Source organism: Ovis aries, chromosome 1, assembly GCF_016772045.2.
Source record: "Ovis aries strain OAR_USU_Benz2616 breed Rambouillet chromosome 1, ARS-UI_Ramb_v3.0, whole genome shotgun sequence".
Classification (NCBI taxonomy): domain Eukaryota; kingdom Metazoa; phylum Chordata; class Mammalia; order Artiodactyla; family Bovidae; genus Ovis; species Ovis aries.
The window spans coordinates 201924831-201945187 of NC_056054.1; the positions used below are offsets into that span (position 1 = coordinate 201924831).

The following is a 20357-nucleotide window of genomic DNA, read 5'->3' on the forward strand; positions in this document are numbered from 1 at the left end:
TGGCTAATTAACTGATAAAATCAACTTTTCATAAAGACATTTGCAATAGATGGCTGGGAAATAGGATTAACTGTTATGGCAGCCCTTGAACCTAAAGTATATTGATCTTAATCCCATTTCAATATGAGATTATTCATCTGGATTTTTTTTTTAACTGCTCAGGAGGTTGATATGGTGGGGGAAGGAGTGACTTCCTCTGGGAGAGGGCAGTTATTTTGGCCCCAGAAATACTGTAGCAAACTCTCCGTTTACTTGCTTTCTGTTCTTGGGCCATTTCTATATGAAAGGAGCATCCTAAAGTCTTTCTTAACACAAGGTGAAAAAGACAACAGTAGGCACTTTAAAAATAAGAGGCTTGAGGGAGTTGAGGCTCTTATTTAATCCTTTTCCAGAGCCTATAGCTCTGAAGGTAGAGAGAAGAAACAAGAGAGCTAAAGCAAGAGCAGGAAAGCTAGAGGTTATTTGACTCCAATTTTTACAAACCTTTCAGTGTCTTTGTTAGCTAGCCCACTCCCTACCTTACCACTGAGAAAGGGCTACATGATTTGAAATCCTATCCTTGATAGCATCCAAAATCCTTATAATGCAGGACTCCTAAGAACCAAAGCCCTAACATTCCCATTTATTGAACAGAGCCATGTGTTTACACAAAATCTGTTTTCATCTAACTTTAATTCAGTTAGGCTTATTAAAAACAACAGACTTTTTCTCTTCCTCTTCTATGTCTCTCTGCTCTCAATCCTCTAATAAAACCCAGTAACCCTTCCAGTCTTCCATGTTTGGTGTAAAAGACTTGGGATAGAAAATTACACCTGTGTCTGCTGGGCAGATCACTTTTGTAGATTCCAGAGGTAACAAAATCCCAGCATCACGAAATTACAGTCTGTCCCCTGTTTTTCAGCATTCTTCTGCCTTAAGATTAAGATGTGGGTAGTCTGATAAAGCTGAGAATTTCTATTATCTGCCATTTCACCCATCTAGTATCACTGTTTTAACTTCAGTCCTAGAAAAAACATTACCACTGGTGGGGTAGGGTAGGGTCTGATGTGTAATCCTCTACCCAGAGACTGTTCCTCCACATGTTTCTGGGGTCTTAATTGTGATAAAGCTCATCTGGGCTCAGAGGCTGACAGCCCCCCCTCGGGCACATGGCTGCCCTTGAGGCAGCCTGGGCCCCATCTGTGCCCTGGCACATAGCGCTTCTCCACTTGCAGTCCAAGGAGCTCGGAGTCTTGTCATGTTGCAGCTCCCAGCTCTTGGACAAGTGCCAGGCATGCTGATGCCAGTACCGGATTAGGTTTCTTTTTTAAAAATTCATTTTGTGAACTCATCAAGCTCATTTGACAGAGGCTTTGGTCGTCAGTTTTTATCATTGTCCCATTCCTGTAAAAGACTCAGCTTAAAATAAAGGAGACACAAAGACACTAGGCCCCTAGTGTGTCTGGGTGGGTGCACACGAGTGTGCGGGTGTGTAACCAAAAGGTTGTCCACCCTTGAGTTTGGCAGGTAAATGACAGTGGACTAGCCACTCAGAAACTCGGATGTTACAGTTGAGAAGAGTCCCTTCATAAAGGGGCCCTGCCTAGCAAAGAGGCACCCCTGCCTAACAGGAGGAGCATCTAGACGAAAGCTGCAGCTGAGGGTGAAGATTCCAGGGAGCAGGATAAGATCTAGCCAGGAGTTTCAGGCTGTTCTGCAGAGCAGCCAAGGCGCTGAATGGAGAGTCTGGTTAGTTAGATTCAGAGAAATGCTTCCAACGGTCAACCATCTGAGTTCACTGGCTTGTGGCAGTGGGGGCAGGCAGTGAGAAGTGGTCCACATAAGACATTTGAAAATAGTCAAATATGTTTTGAAAAAGAGGGAAAACCCATGTGGTGCTAACATTTATCCCCTGGATCTGATTTTCCTGAAGCAGCATATTCTTCCCTTGAAACGAAGTCTACACTAGACTGGCTTCATAACATCTTCCTTAGGGTGATTATTGAAGGTTTGAAAAGAATAGAAACCCAACCAGTTTTTAGCCTTGTACTTTGTGTTGCCCTTGGAGTAGGTTTCACTCACAGACTATAGATCTCTTCTCTTTTGATGTCTCATGAGCATTCAGGGGGAGTATTATAAACCTTTCAGGCCGGATGCAAATCCAGGAAAAGGAACTGTGAAACTGTTCATAATAGGTAGCTTGACCCCTCCCCCTTTGCAGCCAGACTCCTGTAGTGTCTCCAGAGACCCACTCCCTTGGGGAGGAAACCAGGTGGCTCCCAATACTGTTATTGGAATGGAAAAGCTAGGAGTTTGGAAAGGCTGAGCTTCCATGGAGAGCTGTCCTCTAATGCAAACCAGCTCACCCCTGGGGGCAGGAGAAATACCACTGAAGTCTGTTTCAGCTGGTAGCTACAATCAGTTTCTGAAGTGGGCCGCGCAAGATAGATTCCTTTTGCCAGAGGGCACTTGCCGACCTCACTTAGAGCTGACTTGCACACCCTTGCAGATTTCAGCCAGGGTCTCGGCCATCGGAGTCTTAGGGAGAGTGTGGAGCAGGCAGGCGCCTGCAGTGTCTGAATTTCTTACATAAACACTGCGCGCTGGGCGAGCAAGCGTCCCTGCAGCGACAGCTGGGCTCTGCTCCGTCTGCCCCAGCGAGCTGAGCTGCTGAGTTCCCCACCCCCCTTGCCTGAATGGAGCATTCCAAATTGGTTGTGAATGGAGGGCGGGGCTCCCTTGCAGACTTTTTCAATGAATAACCAGACCCCATTGTGCAGCCTGTGGAAAAACAACCAACTCAAACAACACTGGGACTGTTAGAAATATGCTTGTGATTGGCAGTTTGGAGAACCTCCAAAATTAGTTTCCTTTGGCTTCCCTGCTGCTCCCTGTTCTCCAAGCCTGGGCTTAATAGGGTTTGAGTTTTCTTTTAAGTGCTGATTTTTAACCCTCCAACTACCAGGCTGGTGGCTTAGGCCGAAGGGCTGCTACCGACCCTCCGATCTGCCCCCACCCCTTTGTCTCTCATTTTAGACTGAAGCTGTCTAGGGGGAGTGATAATAGGAGAGGGTGGTTTAGCTTCCCTGGAGAGAGAGGTGTTGAGACTTGATCTGAGGATATTACCCTTTTATCTCTTGGTTCCCTTGGGGCTGTGGCTTTATCTCTCCACTGAAGATTCCTGCCTCTTCTTCTCCAGTCTTTATTCCAGTCCTGAAGAACTGGTGGGGTGTTTGCCTGCCACAGCACTCACATATACCTTTTAACATGGGAGGACCCAGCTACAACTTCTCTACTCCTTGGCAGTCTCTCTCCCATTTAGTTTCCCACTGTGGCCAGAAACATATCATTTTAAAGTGACCCTTCCCAGACTGCTCCTCAGGTAAACACTCCCACTGGGCACTCAAATGCCTTACCTCATCAAATGAACATCTCAGGAAGTGCTAGAATGAACCCAGCCTCTGATGAACCCCCAAATCAGAATGGCCTCCTCACTCCAAAACTAGGCCAGCTTCTGGGGGTACACTTGCCTCAGTATTGCCCACCCTAAACATCTCCTGGGCTCTTGGCTAACAGCTCACAGACAACCCCCAACCCCAAAAGGTCTGTGTGGGCTAGACCATGGCTGTCTTGATAAGCATAAAGGACAGTCCATTAAAAACCAAAACAAAACTTGATAGTAATGATCCAGTGCCATTTTCTCAGGGTTTTCAACTAAGATCTCTTAGTTCCTGCTCTTCATCCTCACAACCTAACAAGGCTATTTGCATTTGTGTTTTGCTGTATTTTTTTTTTCTGAAATATTTCCCTTGCTATAAATTGGTTTTCCAAGGATGTCTTCCTTTCCCTATTAAAAAAAAGAACAGGCCTGGGCAGATTGTCCTTTTGTGAGAGTTTGAAACCTCTCAGGAGGTAACCCTAGATATCTGCTGTGTAAGAGGATGCTGATGTTTGTGCTGCTTCTCCAGAGGGGCTGAGGAGGACTTAGCTTACATAAACACTTTTCAGCCGAGTGCCTGGAAATGCTTTGTAATTGCCTGAAAGGGCACTTAATGAGGGTCTTTTATACTTTTCCCATAGAAAAGGTAGAATAGAAGGAGAGGAGGGATGTCTCCTCTACTCAGCTGCCCACAGTAAAGACCAGATCCTGGAAGGCCTTCCCCCACGTTTCCTAATCTGAGTTTTAGTAGAGAATAACTCAGTGGTGATCATGTCACTGTGCTGGGGGTACTTCAGAGTCAGAACATTTCTGCTCCTCCCCAGCTTCCTTTTCTTTCCTTCCCCACCAGCCTTGAAATCTTTATTTCTTGGGGAATAAGGACATAGCAGCATAGGGCTTTAATGTAGTCTGTATTTTGACAAATTAAACATAGTCCCTGCTTCTCAATTTCCATTCCTGTTGAAGCAAGAAGCAACCAGTTTCTCTTAGGCCGTCAGTGTCCAAAAGCAGAGAACCCCCGTCTTTTGTTTCTTCACCTCTGCCTGAGCCACAGCGGCCTTCTCTTTGCACACCACCACTCCGTTCTGTTCCCTCCCTACGCTGTTGTTCAGCAGCCCCCAACACCAGCCTCCAGCCTGCAGGGAGGTAAGTCTGTAATACTAGTTCTAAGAGTCCTTGGGGTGACCTTAGGAGTGAATAGAAAAAAAATGAGCTAGGGCCATTTTTCATTTTCTGATTCTTCTTTTAAAATGCAAACTCTACCCAAGCCTTCCCAGGGTGCCTCTTGGTTTTGTGCAGCTAACGCTGTAGCCCAGTAAGACTCTGTGCAAGGGGTCAAGTCACAGTGTAGGCACTCTTCACACACTTGACACGTTTCTGCCTTTAGGAGCAGCAAAGCTGTAGATAGAGGGGAATGATTCTCTCGGAGGGGAAGCCACTTTCCTTAGGGTTTGAGTTTCCTCCTGTTACATTTTTAAGATGAATTTTTAACTTGAAGGTAAAATTTTCCACAGTGATTAAATCCCACTTCAAGTATTGTTGCTGCTTTAATGCCAGTTTGGATGAGAATCAAATGAATTGGAAATAAATTATAGAAGGGCTGTTAAAGAAGGCTTGTTTTGCATTTTTTCTCTATTCAGGAGGATTGCCCTGTTTCCCCCTTTCCTGACGGTGTGCTCCATCGTGAGCAGCCCCTCGTGGTAGAGTCTGCTGTGGCTGACGGAAAGCCTACAGTGGGGGAGGCCAGCCCTGCGCCTCCAACAGAGCTGGGAGAACAGGGCTCTCTTCTCAGCCTCTCTGTTGATGGTGAAAGATAAAGAAGTTGTCTATCATATTGGTTTCTCCACCGCCCAGAGTGTAGGGGTGTGACACTGAGGCAATCAGAATACACGCACCGTGCAACCTTCTCTGATGGCAGAGCCCCGAATCTACTAACAGGCAAGCCCTACTTCAGTCAGAGTTGGGCCTCTTCTTTTCTAAGCTCCTTTTTCTCCCTTTCATTTCGAACTCTTCAAGGCCTCTGGGTTTCCATTTTCAGAATTCTAAAATAACAGCCCTAAATTGTTAGGATAAATGAGTCGCTGGAAGAAAAGAAACTGCACAAATCCAAGCTGTTTCAAGAATAATGCTGAAGTGTGGCAAGAGTGTGAACTTGAAGGCAGTCCATCTGAAACTAGTTCATCTGGGTCAAAAAAATCAGCCTGTCTACTACCATTGGCATTAGATTATCTTCCCTATTTGAGAACACCCGTTTTCTGTTTGGAAATGACGATTTGAAAGATGCAGTTTTGTGCTGAGGACATGTAACTGTTCAGTAATAGGTCCTCTTTCTGACCTGCAGTTCCCTTCTGTGAGTCAGGACATTCCTGACTTAGTACATTCATCCAAGGTGGGTTCCTCTTACTAACATGACCACTTCTTTGGGGGAGGAGAAAAAAGTATTAGAGTCTTTTTCCATCTATTTTAGCCAGACTTAGAGTAAAAACCCTTAAAAAAAAAAAATCACCTGTCATTACTGTTAGTACTAGTAGAGGTGAAGAAAGGATAAGGCCAATATCCTAAATTCCAGTTAGAAACTTGTCCTCCTAGTCAATAACCAAGGACATGAGCAGTAACCTCTTTACTCTGGCAGACTCACCCCTGGCCCACAGGTCCCCCTTGAGGACTCCTTGGCCATTCAGGCTTCCCTGTGCTTAGCCCACTTTGACCTCTTCCGAGCCTCTCCCAGTGTTTTCAGCCCCTTTGCAGAAGAAGAGGTAAATGGATGGCCTTGAGGCCCCCTTCTCTTCCTAGCCAAAGCTATGCCCCCTGCCCACCCTTAAGGACTTGGGCATCTTCCTTGACTTAGGTCATGATTTTTCCTCTCTGGAGGGGGGAATAAACAGGTAGGGGGAACCTGGAGCACCCCCTGGAGACTAGAGGACCCCACACACATTTTGAGTGGTCAGCCTGGGTGGTGCAATGCTACCTTTTGGGTTGCAAGTATACATTAATACCTGCCAAACTGACTTCCATGGGCGACATTTAGTTTCTCATCTTTGCCCAATGGTATTTCAGCCAGCGGCTGTTGTTGCTGGAAGAGGCAGTGGAAGAGGAAGGAAACTTGGTGGGATGATGTAATTAGTCATCGAGCTGGGCCTAACAGAAGCAAACCTCCAAATCACCCACCTCTCCTCCCCATTATATGAATTTACTAGAGAACATAAACGTGAGTGCATGCTAAGTCACTTCAGTCGTGTCTGACTCTTTGCAACTCCTTGAACTGTGGCCCACCAGACTCCTGTGTCCATGGGATTCTCTAGGCAAGAATACTGGAGTGGGTTGCCATGCTCTCCTCTGGGGAATCTTCCAGACCCAACCCATGTCTCTTATGTCTCCTGCATTGGCAGGCGAGTTCTTTACCACTAGTGCCACCTGAGAACCCTCTAGAAAATATAAACATTCTAGTTCAAATAAGATCCCAACCTAATAAAAATGCCCCCAATATAAAGTATAACCCCCTTGTTCAGTCAGTTCCTCTTTTCCACAGAGAAATTAAAATCCCTTTATAAGTAAAACTGCCACTTGTCTTTTCCTACTTTTACCCTAGCCTCAGGGCTTTGTTTGGAGGTCTAACAGAAGCTACAACCTGGGGGCCCCTGAAGCTGGAGCTTTGGTATCTTCAGAGCTGGAGTTCTCCATTGAGAACTCCAATATATTAATATCTAATATCCCCAAGATATTAATATCTTGTGTCATATATTTCACATTCCAGGGAACAGTAAGAGTGTAAAATATCATAACACCAGTCCCGCCCAAACACAATTTAGCACCACGTTACTCTCCAGAGAAGGCAATGGCACCCCACTCCAGTACTCTTGCCTGGAAAATCCCATGGAGCCTGGTAGGCTGCAGACCATGGGGTCTCTAAGAGTCGGACACGACTGAGCGACTTCCCTTTCACTTTTCACTTTCATGCATTGGAGAAGGAAATGGCAACTCACTCCAGTGTTCTTGCCTGGAGAATCCCAGGGATGGGGGAGCCTGGTGGGCTGCTGTCTATGGGGTCGCACAGAGTCGGACACGACTGAAGTGACTTAGCAGTAGCAGTACTCTCCAGAGCCAGTATGAGCATCGCAGCTTCTTGTCACTGAAGCACCAACCCCATGTGAAGCCTTTCCCTGAGAGACAGCAGCGTTTGGCAAGCCCAGTACTTGTCTAGGACACAACCTAGACCCATATCGCTCTTGTCAGCTTGAATCCATAGCAGAGATTTAGGGTCATCCCTGGTAAACAAAATGGAAGAGGGGCTTACAGAGCATGGTTTTAACTTCTTCGTGATATCAATTCTGTTGTCTAATTTAAAACCCAGGTGGGAGACATTCTATCAATAACCCTTAATTCCTGTCTCCCAGGAGAAATTCCACTGCCTTTGCAGGTGACCTCTCAGGAGTTTCAGATACCGCTGTCTACTGATGCTATTTATACCTTTTCAAAGTTGGGCCATTTTTTTCTTTTTGAGCTCCTTTTCCTCCCTTTCATTTCTAAACTTGTATTCAAGACCTCTAGGTTTCCATTTTCAGAATTCTGAAGTAATCTCATGTCCCTGCTAGCCCTGTTTTCTGCCCATCCCGTTTGTGAACTGACAGGGGTCTCTCTGGAGACAGTCTCCATACCTTTGTTAAAAACTTTTTATTTTATATTGGAGCATAATTGACTAACAATGTAATGTTAGTTTCAGGTGTACAGCAGAGGGATTCCGTTATACATATACATGTATCTATTCTTTTTAAAGTTATTTTCCCATTTAGTTTATTACAGAATACTGAGCAGAGTTCCCTGTGCTATATGGTAGGTTTTTGTTGGTTATCTGTATTAAATATAGCAGTATATACACATCCAATCCTCGGGTTCCCCAGTGGCTTAGCAGGTAAAGAATCTGCCCGCAATGCAGGAGACACAGGAGACTCAGGTTTGATCCCTGGGTTGAGAAGATTTCCCTGGAGGTGGAAATGGCAAGCCACTTCAGTATTCTTGCATGGAGAAACCCATGGACAGAGGAGCCTGGCAGCTACAGTCCCCATGGGGTCGCAAAGAGTCGGACACGACTGAGCGACTACTCATGCGTGCACACACACATGCATTAATCCCAAATTCCCAGTGCATACCATCTTTCAAGTAAGTGCCTATCATTTTTTATATAAACTCACCAACAAAGTATTCCTGGACTTACATTCCCCCAAAGATTCCTGCCCTAGAATTTCCAAGTATTGATACTTGGTATAACCTCACTTACTCTTATGAGTAAGAGAATTGTCTTCTTCCCTCACCTCTTTTTCCACTGTAGCAAAACCTAGCTCTTCTTCTGCAGGTTATTATTTCGCTCTGGTATTCCCTAGCCATCTTCATGCAGAGTTGTCAAGATTCAAATCTTACTCTTGGGTTGTTCCTGTTCCAATACTGTGTAATTCTAACCCTATTTGTTGGGATCTGATAGCCTTTTCCCGATGTTCATACCACGATGATAAGTTCAAAGACGTTTTTCTCAAGCTGACCATATTACCCCAAATTTCTAGCTCTAAATCATGAAAAGTAGAGTGGGTTTTTTTTTTTTTTGTCCACACCCCAATTCCCGAAGCCAGTCTTATGCTGACTGTAGGGTTTTCCCGCAGCATGGAAGAAATCTGATTCCTGGCACCAGATGTTCTGGGAACTAGCTTTATCAGTTTCTGATTTGGCTGTGTTATTCATTGTACCGAAGATGGTACTGGCCATATAGGGAGGTCTTCCATAGTTGTTAATTGATGAATTCTGCTACTTTGGGGTTGATTCTTTACCCTAGGGTCCCGAGATATACCACCAGGGTAATTAATATCCAGTCTTTTGGTCCTCACTGAGAAACAAGGAAGTAATAAGCTGAAATAATCAACACCATAATTCCTACCACCATGATTAATCTCTAGTCTAAAACCCTGACTATTATTGCTACTTACCATAAACCTTGTAGTTCTGTTTGATTTCTTAAACTATGTAAATTTATTAGTATGATGGAAAACAGATTACTTAAAATCTTGAATACCATTGCTGTGACAATCATGAAGAGATCTTTTCCTATACCTACTGATACTAAATTCTATCCCAGAACAGAAACCTTGCTTTCTCCATGTAGGACTTTGCCCAGGACAAATAGAGCTGTTCTTGCTGTTTGAGATTCAGAATGAACCTACCCGGAAACCTCAGCCCCTAGATGTGGTCTGCTCACCCAGATGTTGGCTGCACCAGACGTTTGTCATATTTCCCATGAGTTATATGGAGAGCCTTGTTTCCAGCCCAGAGTCCTACTGCCATTCTTGATTCCCAAGACAAATGCACAGAGGATTCTCCAAGCCAACAGACTTAACACAATTTAGGTCTTAAGCTCCACTCTTTTCTGATCCCTTATCCTAAAGTAAGCTAGGTTGGGCCAGTTGGAGCCCCCATAAACTCTCGTGCCTTTCTCCCCACCCCCAAGCACTCAGGGCCCCAAAAGACCAGGTCACCCGTTTCCAGCCTCCTCTCTGGGCCCTGGCCGTGCTTAACCTCTTGGGGCAGAAGGAGCCAAACCAGCTGCTTAGAGGGAAGCATGAAGGAGAGCACTGGGGAAGAGAACTTCCATTCCTTCTATCACCAGCACAGGTTGGTGATGGCTGCAGGGTGCCCTCCTGAGGACTCAGGGCATGAAGTCTGAGTTGCCCTGTCTTCTGGTTGTGTTCTAAACCTGTTACGCACATACATTCACAAGGAGTGGACATTCTCCATTTTATTTTTTCCAAAAATGCTTTGTGATCTTGAGTTGAGCTGTTTTACTTCCTGTTGAATGTGTTATTAATGTGTATACGGAACTACTGGTCGATTTTACTTTTGTTACTATTTTGTACTTGTGTAATTGCGGCCTTTTTACCCAGCAGCTGTAGAGGTGGCATGGACTGTCGTCATGGTGATAACAGTGGCAGTTTATTTTTCCCTCTCGGGTGTTCCCTTCTCCTTTCTAAGTGGGCCAGGGCCAAAAAAATATTTGAGAACCACTGGCTTAGATGTTAGAGTGTGACAACATTTGTCCTTGTGTAATTTTAGATTCCTGGGGCTGTATTATCCAAACATGGTAAAAGGTACAGATAAACAGGACAGTCTTCTTCAGGTTTGGTAATAGGCCAGGGGTGACTTCCTTCATGTGTAAGGGCATGGTTTTGAAGTTGTTAGCACGTCTGCTGACCTGTTTAGTCAACCATAAGATAGATTTTTTTTCTCCAAGTATCTCAGAGGAGATGATATAATAGCCATTTTATTGATTTTTTTTTCAAGACATATTGCTACATTTACTTCATTTCTCTATATATTCTTTCCAAGTTATTGGAAAGTTGCAAGCTTTATCACATTTCGCCCCCAGATACTTCAGTGTGCATCTCAAAAGACTGAGGACATTCTTCAACATAGTCTAAGAAAATTAACTTTTATTCAGTAATACTCAGAATTCCCCAGCTGTCTTTTATAACTGATATCAGTATTGTTTTTGATCTAGGATTTAAGAATCGTACATCAAGCTTATTGTTACATCTCTTATCTCAGATAAGAATCTGCCCACCTTGCCCTCCTCCCCCCAGTAACACTTACTTTTTTTTTTTTTTGAAGAGTCCTGGCCAGGGGTTTTGTAGTTGACTTTTTAGGGTACATATTAAAGGATATGTAGAAACACAAACATACAGAAATGCTGACCTTAGGCGTGGAAATTCCCTATGTTGTGGCTTTTCTCACCTCATATCCATGTTATTTTGTTGACCTTAAAACACTGGTGAAAGAACAGAGTGAGTCAAATGGAGAAGTTTGTGCATGTTTGAAGAGAAGGGTTTTGAGGGACTTACAGTTTTTAGCACAGCTTACTAAATAGTTGATTTTTTACTATTTATGGATGATTTTTGCTACATTCAATTTTTAAATTTATGCTTAACAAAGGTTAGCACTGTCAGATATTAGAGAAAATGGCAGTCCCCTGTATCTCCACCAATTCTACTTTTAGAACTTGTGCCCCTAAATTTGATAACATTTCAAATTTTTATTTTTAGACACTGTTGCCAGGCAGAAACAGTGCTAACCATCCATTCAAACGGGTTTGAGCACGTCTCTTATTTGGTTTAGAAATCCAAAAGGCATCCAGATATTTTTCCAGATATTCTTTAAATGCCAGAACCTGTCCACTTAATCTCCCTTGAACCTCTTTTGGTTCCCAGAACAGGGAATTATAGCCTGTCCTTGTCATTTGCTATAGCAATTATAAGAAATACCAAGATTAGGAATATGTTTTATGTTTGAAATGGTTTCTAATCTGCTCAAAGTAGTAGTAAACTAAAATAAAGACTTATTTCCAACTTCCAGTAATATGGTAGAACTTAAATAAACCTCAGCCTGTCTATCCTTTTCTTACTAACTGGCTGACTGTGCTTTGTCTCAGAGTTTGTCCAAGGAAGGCCAGTACTAAGGAAAGTCAGCAGTATGTTGGAAAGTAGGTCTTTTGGGGTTTCTTTGTGTGCAGAACTCAAGGGACACCACATCTAGTGACTTAAAGCCCCCTCTGGTCTTTGCCAGTGGGCACCCTGACCAGTTAGGAGTAATCAGGGGAGTAGAGACCACACGTGCTCTATTTTGCCAACATCATTTTTAAATTGACATGTCCCTCTGTCTTCTTTCCTGGTATTCTACTCTCCGCCACAACCAAAGAGCAGAACAGGCAGGTGTCTCAGGCTCCCCCTGCCACCATTCTTGGAACTACACAGTATGTATCCCTTCCTCCGGAGGAAAAGGAGGTGAGGTGGTAGTGGTCTGAGAAAGGAACAGCGACCCAATGTTGGTGGCAGAGAGAGCAGTAAGCTGAGGGACGACGCTTCTTTGTAGGATTATGGCTCTGGGAATCCTGAAAAGTCTCTCAATCATGGCTGTGTACATCCGCACCACATTTGTTTACAAGTGCTATGAGAGGCTCTAGAGACATGGGCTGGCACTGGGACATAGCCACAAGGATGTGCCACGTGGAGGCAGATGTTAGTGTTCTGGTCAACTTGCATCATGAGACACAACCTTCTATGTACAGTAAGATCATGGCTGTCAGGCCTAACCAAATAAGGTCTGCCCTGAGGTCAGGCCTGCTCACTGATTTGGGACAGATGAGTCTGCTCTAGAGGAAGGTAATGAAAATGAAACTGAAGAAAGTGGAGAGGAAAACCCCAAAACAAAACCTTAACACCACACCTAAGAGAAGCACGCAGAGCCTCTGTGTGAAGCCAAAGACGCAGGACTGGCTTCGTCTCTCCCCAGTCAGACCGCACTGTAACTGATTGGCAGTTTCTTTAACACTCAGTGTCTATTACATAAATGTATGTATTCACGACAAAGGCTGTGGTGAATTGAAACTTTGACGATCATGAGGCACCAAAGGAAAGGCTTAATAGACAAGGTGGGTTTTGTCTTTCTGAAAAAATTCCTTTTGACGCCAGCTGTCATTTATCGTAACATTCAACAAAAGTGTTTTCCTTTGTTTTGCTCCTCTGCGCTGAAATAGTGAAGTTCACTGCCAGCACTGGCATCGTAGCTGCCTTGGACAGAATCCACAGGCCTGTACTTGTGGGCAGGAAACAGATTTTGTCAGACGGAATTATTATTTCTCTTGAATGGGTTAGTTTGTCTACTTTTTTCTATTTTGAAACAATTGGGTTATTTCTTGAAAGGCTGCTTCTGCACCATCACAGAAGAAAGATTTTCTAAAGCTTGAAGAAATCTTAGTGTTAACTCAGTGGTGCTGTTTGATCAGGACAGGAGCTGCCTTTTTTGAGGACCGGGCCCCAAGGCATGTAGGATCCTAGGTCCGCAACTAGGGATCAAATGTAGCGTGGAGTCCTGACCACTGGGCCACAGGGAAGTCCCAGGGCTGTTTGTTTAAATAGAAGCAACTGAAATAATGCATAACAAAAGTAGCTTGATAAATTTTCACAAATGGTACAGGCATTTAGATCAAGACCTAGAATTTATGAGAGTGAGGAGACTCTGCTACTGCTACTGCTACTGCTAAGTCGCTTCAGTCGTGTCTGACTCTGTGCGACCCATAGACAGCAGCCCACCAGGCTCCCCCATCCCTGGGATTCTCCAGGCAAGAACACCGGAGTGGGTTGCCAATTCCTTCTCCAATGCATGAAAGTGAAAAGTGAAAGGGAAGTCGCTCAGTTGTGTCTGACTTCGCAACCCCATGGACTGCAGCCTACCAGGCTCCTCCATCCATGGGATTTTCCAGGCAAGAGTACTGGAGTGGGGTGCCGTTGCCTTCTCCGAGGAGACTCTACGTGCCCCCTAAAGAGGCACCACCCCTAGAGACAGGAGTAACCACCATCCTGACTTGAAACACCATAGAATAATTCTGTTTCCTTTTGAATGTTACTGTAAATGGGGTCATGTAGTATCTGGCTTTTTTTATTTTTGTGAGACTCCTGTTAAAGCTTGATTGTAATTTCTTCCTTCTCGTTTCTGAGTACTGAGATTTTGTTTGGGATTATGTTGAGTCTATAGATAAATTTGAGAAGAATTAATATCTTTGTAGTATCAAGCCTTCCAGCCTGTGAACTGATGTATTCTTCTGTTTATTTAGACTTCTTTGATTTTCCTCCGGGTTTTATGGTTCAGTTTAGCTGCCTTGCATGTCTTTTATTGGATGTGTTCCTGGGTATTTGACGCTATCTGTTGCTATTTTAATTTCACATTGTTTAGGCTACTGTGTATGTAAGTCATTCTTTTTATGTACTTGCCTTGTAGCCAGTGATCTTGGTAAGTTAGCTCATTGATTCTCATACTTGGTGGATACTTTCATATTTTCTATGTACCCACCTTGGCAATAAGTGATTGAGTTGTTTTTCCTTCTCGTTTTTCCTTTTATTCATTTTTCTTAACTTTCTGCACTGGCTAGGATCAGGCTTGATTTTTGATCATGGTGTCAGATAGAAAAATCTTCCAAGGAGTTTCCTAGTAAGAAAAGAAACTATGAAATTAAGTTGGTTGATTTGTGAACATCCTATCTAAATTTTTAAAGCTGTTATGGTGGTCTACAGAGCAACACATTGTACTTCGTAGTGCATGCCCACGGATATAGACATATCTTATCAGCCAGCCAACCCGTCTTTCCTGCCCCTGACAAGTGGAGACTCTCATTTGTGTATGGATCCTTAACAGAGTTCTGATAGTCAAGTAGAGGTCCAGAGAGCTCACTCAGTGTTCTTGTCTCAGAGGTAGCATTTAGGAGGGAATTGTCAAGCAGCAGCTTCAGGAGGGGCGGGGCATTTGGGGGTGCACGAAGGTATCCACAGCAACAGTGTGGCATCTAACTGGTCAGTGACTGGCTGTAGATCAGCTCTTCCAGAGTGCCTTCAGCTATCTGAAAAGATTTTGATTAGCTGGACAATAGAAGGGGGAATGAAACCTTATTAGATGGAATACTAGGATGGGAGGCAAGAACTAAGTAGTAGAAACCACTAGAATCAAGAGATGTTTGTTGCCAGTAGGAGTGAGGGAGGGAACCTGAGCGTTTGGGGGACCTAGAAACAGGAGAGAGTGTAAGTTCTTGAGTGGCTTCAGATGTGCCAGGCACGTCAGCAGCTAGAGAGTACAGAGTACTCGAGGATACAGACCCCAAGAACTGGCAAGTAGCATTCCTCTGCTTCTCTGCGGTTGTCTTCTTTCTCCGTCTCTTTCCCTATTTGTTTTAATCCCTTTTTGATTTAGTCCTTTTTGCTCAGATTCCATTTGGGTGGCAATATAATGGAATGACTGACAACTGATTGGTATACTGACCACTTAGAGCTAGAGACTTTGCCAGATTACCTTCTGAGCCTTGATTTTTCTCATCTCTAAAATGGAGACAATGAAAGCAGCTTTCTCACTGGGTTCGGAAGATTGGATAAAATAATTTTAAGTAAACTAGCCACGGCCAATAAGGGATCGTCTGGTTGCCTCTTTCTTGGTCCACCTGGTTCTTTTCCAGAGGTATTAGTTATCCATTGTTCTTTTGTTCTAGAACACTCTCTCTTAATCAGGTGTAATGTGGTATTTTTGTTTTCATTGAAAACAGGGTTTATGTCCTCTTTTTGATTTTTTGATGAACATAGTGGGTGAGTGGATTATCGCCCATTTCTGTCAGTGTGGTAGATGACTGAGATGGGGTAGATGACAGGTGGGGGCGCTCTTTCTTCCTTTCCTCCCCAGCATCAGCAGCTTCAAGACCTTAAGCCATTCCTTTAACTCCTCTGGGCCTCAGGGTCCTTATCCATAACTGTAAAGGCCTAAATTAAGTGGACTATCAGACAGACTCTAGTCCAACTCTAATTACATTTATTGGAAGATGCTAAAAGTCAGATCCCTCACTAAATTATGCATGCCATGAGGAAAAGGACCACTGTGTCTATTTTGTTTACCAGCGTATCCCTAGCACCTTCAGGAACCTGACCCATGGAAGATGCTCAACAAATGAATCAATGGATGATTGAATGAAAGAAATCTTTACAATAAGGAAGGTGGCCCATATTTGCCAGAAATTGTTCATAGGACATCGTTGGCTTTATGGGTCCGTCTTCTGTAACTGAGCTTAGTTAAACTCAAGTTTTCTGTTGTAGAAAATGTTTATCAATTCAAATAGTCAAACAGCTTTTTTTTTCCTTAAACTTCTTCAGGAGTTCATGTTCCTCTTTTAATTGCGATTCATTGCCATGGTTTATAGTCCTCAGTCTCTGTCATGGTTTAGTAAGTCACCTGTGTGAAGGTAAGTACTCTATTTTTGAAACCATAGTGTATGATTATACAACATCATAGCACCATCTGCAAGGTGCTGTGCCATCTTATTTCTCAAGGCAGCATGATATATCTCATTTTACCAAAAGGGTACAGGTTAAAAGTTACGAGCATTCCTTGGCTTCTGCTTTCCTGCTTAAAACACACGCATATGACTGTCAGCCTCTTTCATACATCCTCTGACCCAGCAACCTCTCTGTGGAGACTGAGCCTCCTTCCTTACCCCTCACATGGCCCCCTCCTGGCTTTCCTGTCCATTATCTGTGAAACTTCCAAATCTCCTTCCTGCCACATTCCACTCTCTTCTCCTTCCTTCGAATGGTTGACTCCCAAGGGGTGGGGGGGACTATGACTAACATCATGTTTAGCCTTGAAAGGTAAATGTGGACCCTGCCATCAAATTTTAAAAATTAATTGGAAATATAACCCCTGAATCTTAGTAGAGCTTGAAGGGAAAAATTGAAGGCAAAAGGAGAATGAGGATGAGATGGTTGGATAGCATCACTGACTCAATAGACATGAGTTTGAGCAAACTCCAGGAGGTAATGAAGGTCAGGGAAACCTGGTGTGCTACAGTCCATGGGGTTGCAGAGTCAGATGCAACTTAGTGACTAAACAATGATACTACAAACTGGGGAGCTAATAAACAACATAAATTTATTTCTCACTGTTCTGGAAGCTAGAAGTTTGAGATCATGGTACCGAGGGCTCCCCTTCATAGACTTGTGTCCTCAGATACCTCTGCCCTCGTGATCTAATCATCTTCCAAAGGCCCCTCCCCCTAATATCACATAGGACATTAGAATTTCAACATATGAATTTGGGAGGTTACAACAGTTCAAACCACAGCACTCAGTTACTTCTTGAACTCCTCCTTTGGATAGAGAACATAAGATTCCAGGTATAGGACAGTTATGGTATGATAGAAGGTACCAGATAATGTGGAGCCAAAATGGTGTGGTATACACTAGGAATACCGTGTAGATTTAAGGAAATTAAGACATCAGAACTGGGCTTCCCAGGTGGCACTAGTGGTAAAGAATCCACCTGCCAGTGCAGGAAATGTAAGAAACATGGGTTTCTTCCCTGGGTTGGGAAGATCCTCTGGAGAAGAGAGTGACAACCCACTCCAATATTCTTGCCTGGAGAATTCCATGGGCTGAGGCACCTCATGGGCTTATATAGTCCATGGGGCCTCAAAGAGTCAGACACAACTGAGCACCCACAGATACCAGAATTAGCCAAAACTTACAACTTTCAAAATGGGTATATGGTATTTCTGAATACATTATAAAAGTTTGCTTTCTGGAAAACTTTGGTTTACCCTCTGGTATTAATCTTATCAGTAGAACTGATAACTTTTATAATACCGTGAAAATGTCAAAACGTTTCTGAAGCCTGAAATGAGAAAACTGAACAATGCCATTACTGTTTACTCTCCAAACTTAGGAGAAACAGTGATTATAAATGATTTTCTTTAAATAAAGTCAGAAAAGTACTTTCTAGGACATGTAACTGCTGCTTACGTTGGGGCATCATCACCAGTCTAAAACTTTTATGGCAGAAAACGGGTAAGAGGAGAAGCAATGACCCAGGAGCAGTGCTGAGAACCAGAACGTCCCCTGCATACCCGACTCTCCCTTCTCGTTTACCAGCAACATTCTAACAAGAGCAAGCTTAGCCATTTTCTGTGTCTGAATGTCTGAAAACATTTGATAGCAATTGAGGGTTGGCTGCCATGATGTCACCATCAAAAAAATCACGAGAGAGACTCTAATGACTTCTAAATATAATCTGCCAGTTCCGAACTTATTTTGTGTGTTTGGGAAAAGCAGTTGGCGTTTTGTAGGAAAGGAATTATGAAAACCTGCCCTTGCCAGTCAGTCACTGGCAGGACTTTGCTTTATAAACTTGTCGTCTGTGATCAAGTCTCCAGGCTTATTTGTTCACTTCTGAGTCCAGAATTCAGGGTTGGAGGAAGCACCTGAGAAACCAGTTGGCAGGAAGATTGTTCAGTCGTAGAAAAGAATTGTCATTTCACTAATTCTGCCTAATATAAATCACTAAGAAAACCAAGCTTCTGGAAGATGGCTCAGGAGTAAACATTGAGTGCAACAGAAAAGCTCGGTGGGTCACCAGAGCACTAAGCACTGTTAGCCGTTTAATGAGAACTTCGATCCAGTGGGTGACAGCTGGTAGAGAAGCTTAACTCGTTCCTCTCCCTCTCCCTCCCAGACTCCCAGCAGAAAGTAGCAATTCTAGCCCATAGCCAGAAGACAGTCCTTACAGCACAGCGTCTTCTAAGAGTTTGCTCTTCTACTTTGGGTAAAGCACCTTCTTTAAAATGAGTTAGCCCCTAGATACATTTGAAAAACTCTTAACTCCTCTGCTATCTCAGCATCACATATGGAATGTTCGATCGACTTCCAGACAAAGCAGCAGCTCTGTATACTATCAATTTAGGAAGAGTAATTGGCACCATTCAAAGGATTGGTTATGAGCACCTGCCCTTCCTGGTAGGACACTGGAAAGGCATGAAGCAGGCACAAGCATGGAGGTTTTCCAGGCCTCCCATATGCAGCTAGCCTCTCATTTGTGGTTTGGGGTCCATTGTTGTATTCCTTTGCTTTTGAAAATTTGAGATTGACATATACACACTTCTGTATTTAAAGTGGATAACCAATAAGGACCTACTGTGTAGCACAGGGAAGTCTGCTCAATGTTATGTGGCAGTCTGGATGGGAGGGAAGTTTGGGGGAGAATGGATGAATGTATATGTATGGCTGAGTCCCTTTGCTGTGCACTTGAAATGATCACAACATTGTGAATCTGCTGTACTCCAATATAAAGTTTAAAAGTTTTTGAAGTGCCCCTAAAGATTGGGTATTTCTTACTCAGAGCTAATATTTAGAGTTGCTTGAGGAAGGACTTTAAAATCATAGTTTTTAAGTCATATTTAATTGTATATACTCTTTTTTTTTTTTTTTTTTTTGCCATGGCAATTTTAAGCCTTAGATAAGCTGACATGTAATGTAATGTCTACCAGTATATTTTTGGGTGTTTTGTCCTTTTCAGAAACAGAATTGTTCTTGTCTGCAATCCTTAGTATTCTTATCACACCTGTGTTTTTCTTGAAGCACCATCACCTACAGGATCTTTAAGGGCTTCAGAGCCTCCAGGCAGTGGACCCAACACAGAAAAAGCCTGTGGGGGTGGGGGTGGGGGTGGGGTGGGGGTGGGGGGGAACCTTGGCTAATTTAAAGCATCAGATGATGATTTCTGACTTTAAAGAACTTTTCATTGGTTTTAGATGGAAGGCTCTGTGTTAAGTGTTTGGCTTCCTCTGGCGTGTGACTGGACATGAGTTCCAAGAACAATCAGCTAGTATAGGGTTTGCAGAAGGAAGCATTGTGCTCCCTGTTAATCACTGTCCTCTCTGTCCTCCCCTCATCCCTCTTCTGATTTCAGTGGTGCTTCATGCCCCACCTCCAACCAAGATCAAACGGGAGCTGCACAGCCCCTCCTCTGAGCTGTCATCCTGTAGCCACGAGCAGGCTCTCGGTGCTAATTATGGAGAAAAGTGCCTCTACAACTATTGGTAAGTGGAGCCAGAGCAAGGCTGGCCAGGAAGTGGCCAGCACGTTGATTGTTTCCAGTATTATTCAGCAGACGCTCAGTGTAGCGCACCCGTCTCTGGCGGCAGTATAATGATCCTCTAGCTGTAGCCAGTCCAAATGGGCTTTGTCTGCATGTAACGTGCAGAACTGTTAAATCAGCCCTTCAGGGGACTGATTTCATGGGGCCCTGAGCCCTCCCAAGGGAAAGAACCCTGAATGCTGGGCTATTTGATCTGTGGCTTCAAGGGAGGGACTATATGCTCCTTTGTGTCTATCATATGTTAATGTGAACTTTGAGCACCAAAGAAGTAATCTTCACATCAGAATATATGAAGAAAATCCCCATGCCAGTGCCCTTTACTTAAGAATATCCACGCCCCAGGAATGAAGCTTTAATTTTAAATCATTCTTTGCTCTAGAAGATAAACATAGATCTGCCTGAAAAGGGGAGGAGAAGCTTTGTTAAGTGATGTTACAGCAGAAATTTG

At 43.7% G+C, this 20357-nt stretch overlaps 1 protein-coding gene across 7 annotated transcripts in view; it reads left to right on the forward strand.

The window, feature by feature from the left end:
- The window catches only part of ETV5 (ETS variant transcription factor 5), a 60092-nt gene that overhangs the window by 9116 nt on the left and 30619 nt on the right, over nt 1-20357 (forward strand). For 5 of the 7 annotated variants that reach the window (XM_060419559.1, XM_042233464.1, XM_042233471.1 and 2 more), the window contains exon 6: nt 19721-19850. In XM_060419559.1, coding sequence (XP_060275542.1) covers nt 19721-19850 — 130 coding nt within the window. Of the gene's footprint in view, nt 1-16134; nt 16224-19720; nt 19851-20357 lie in introns of those variants that run through there. The other 2 variants (XM_060419570.1, XM_042233476.1) reach the window with 2 other exon arrangements.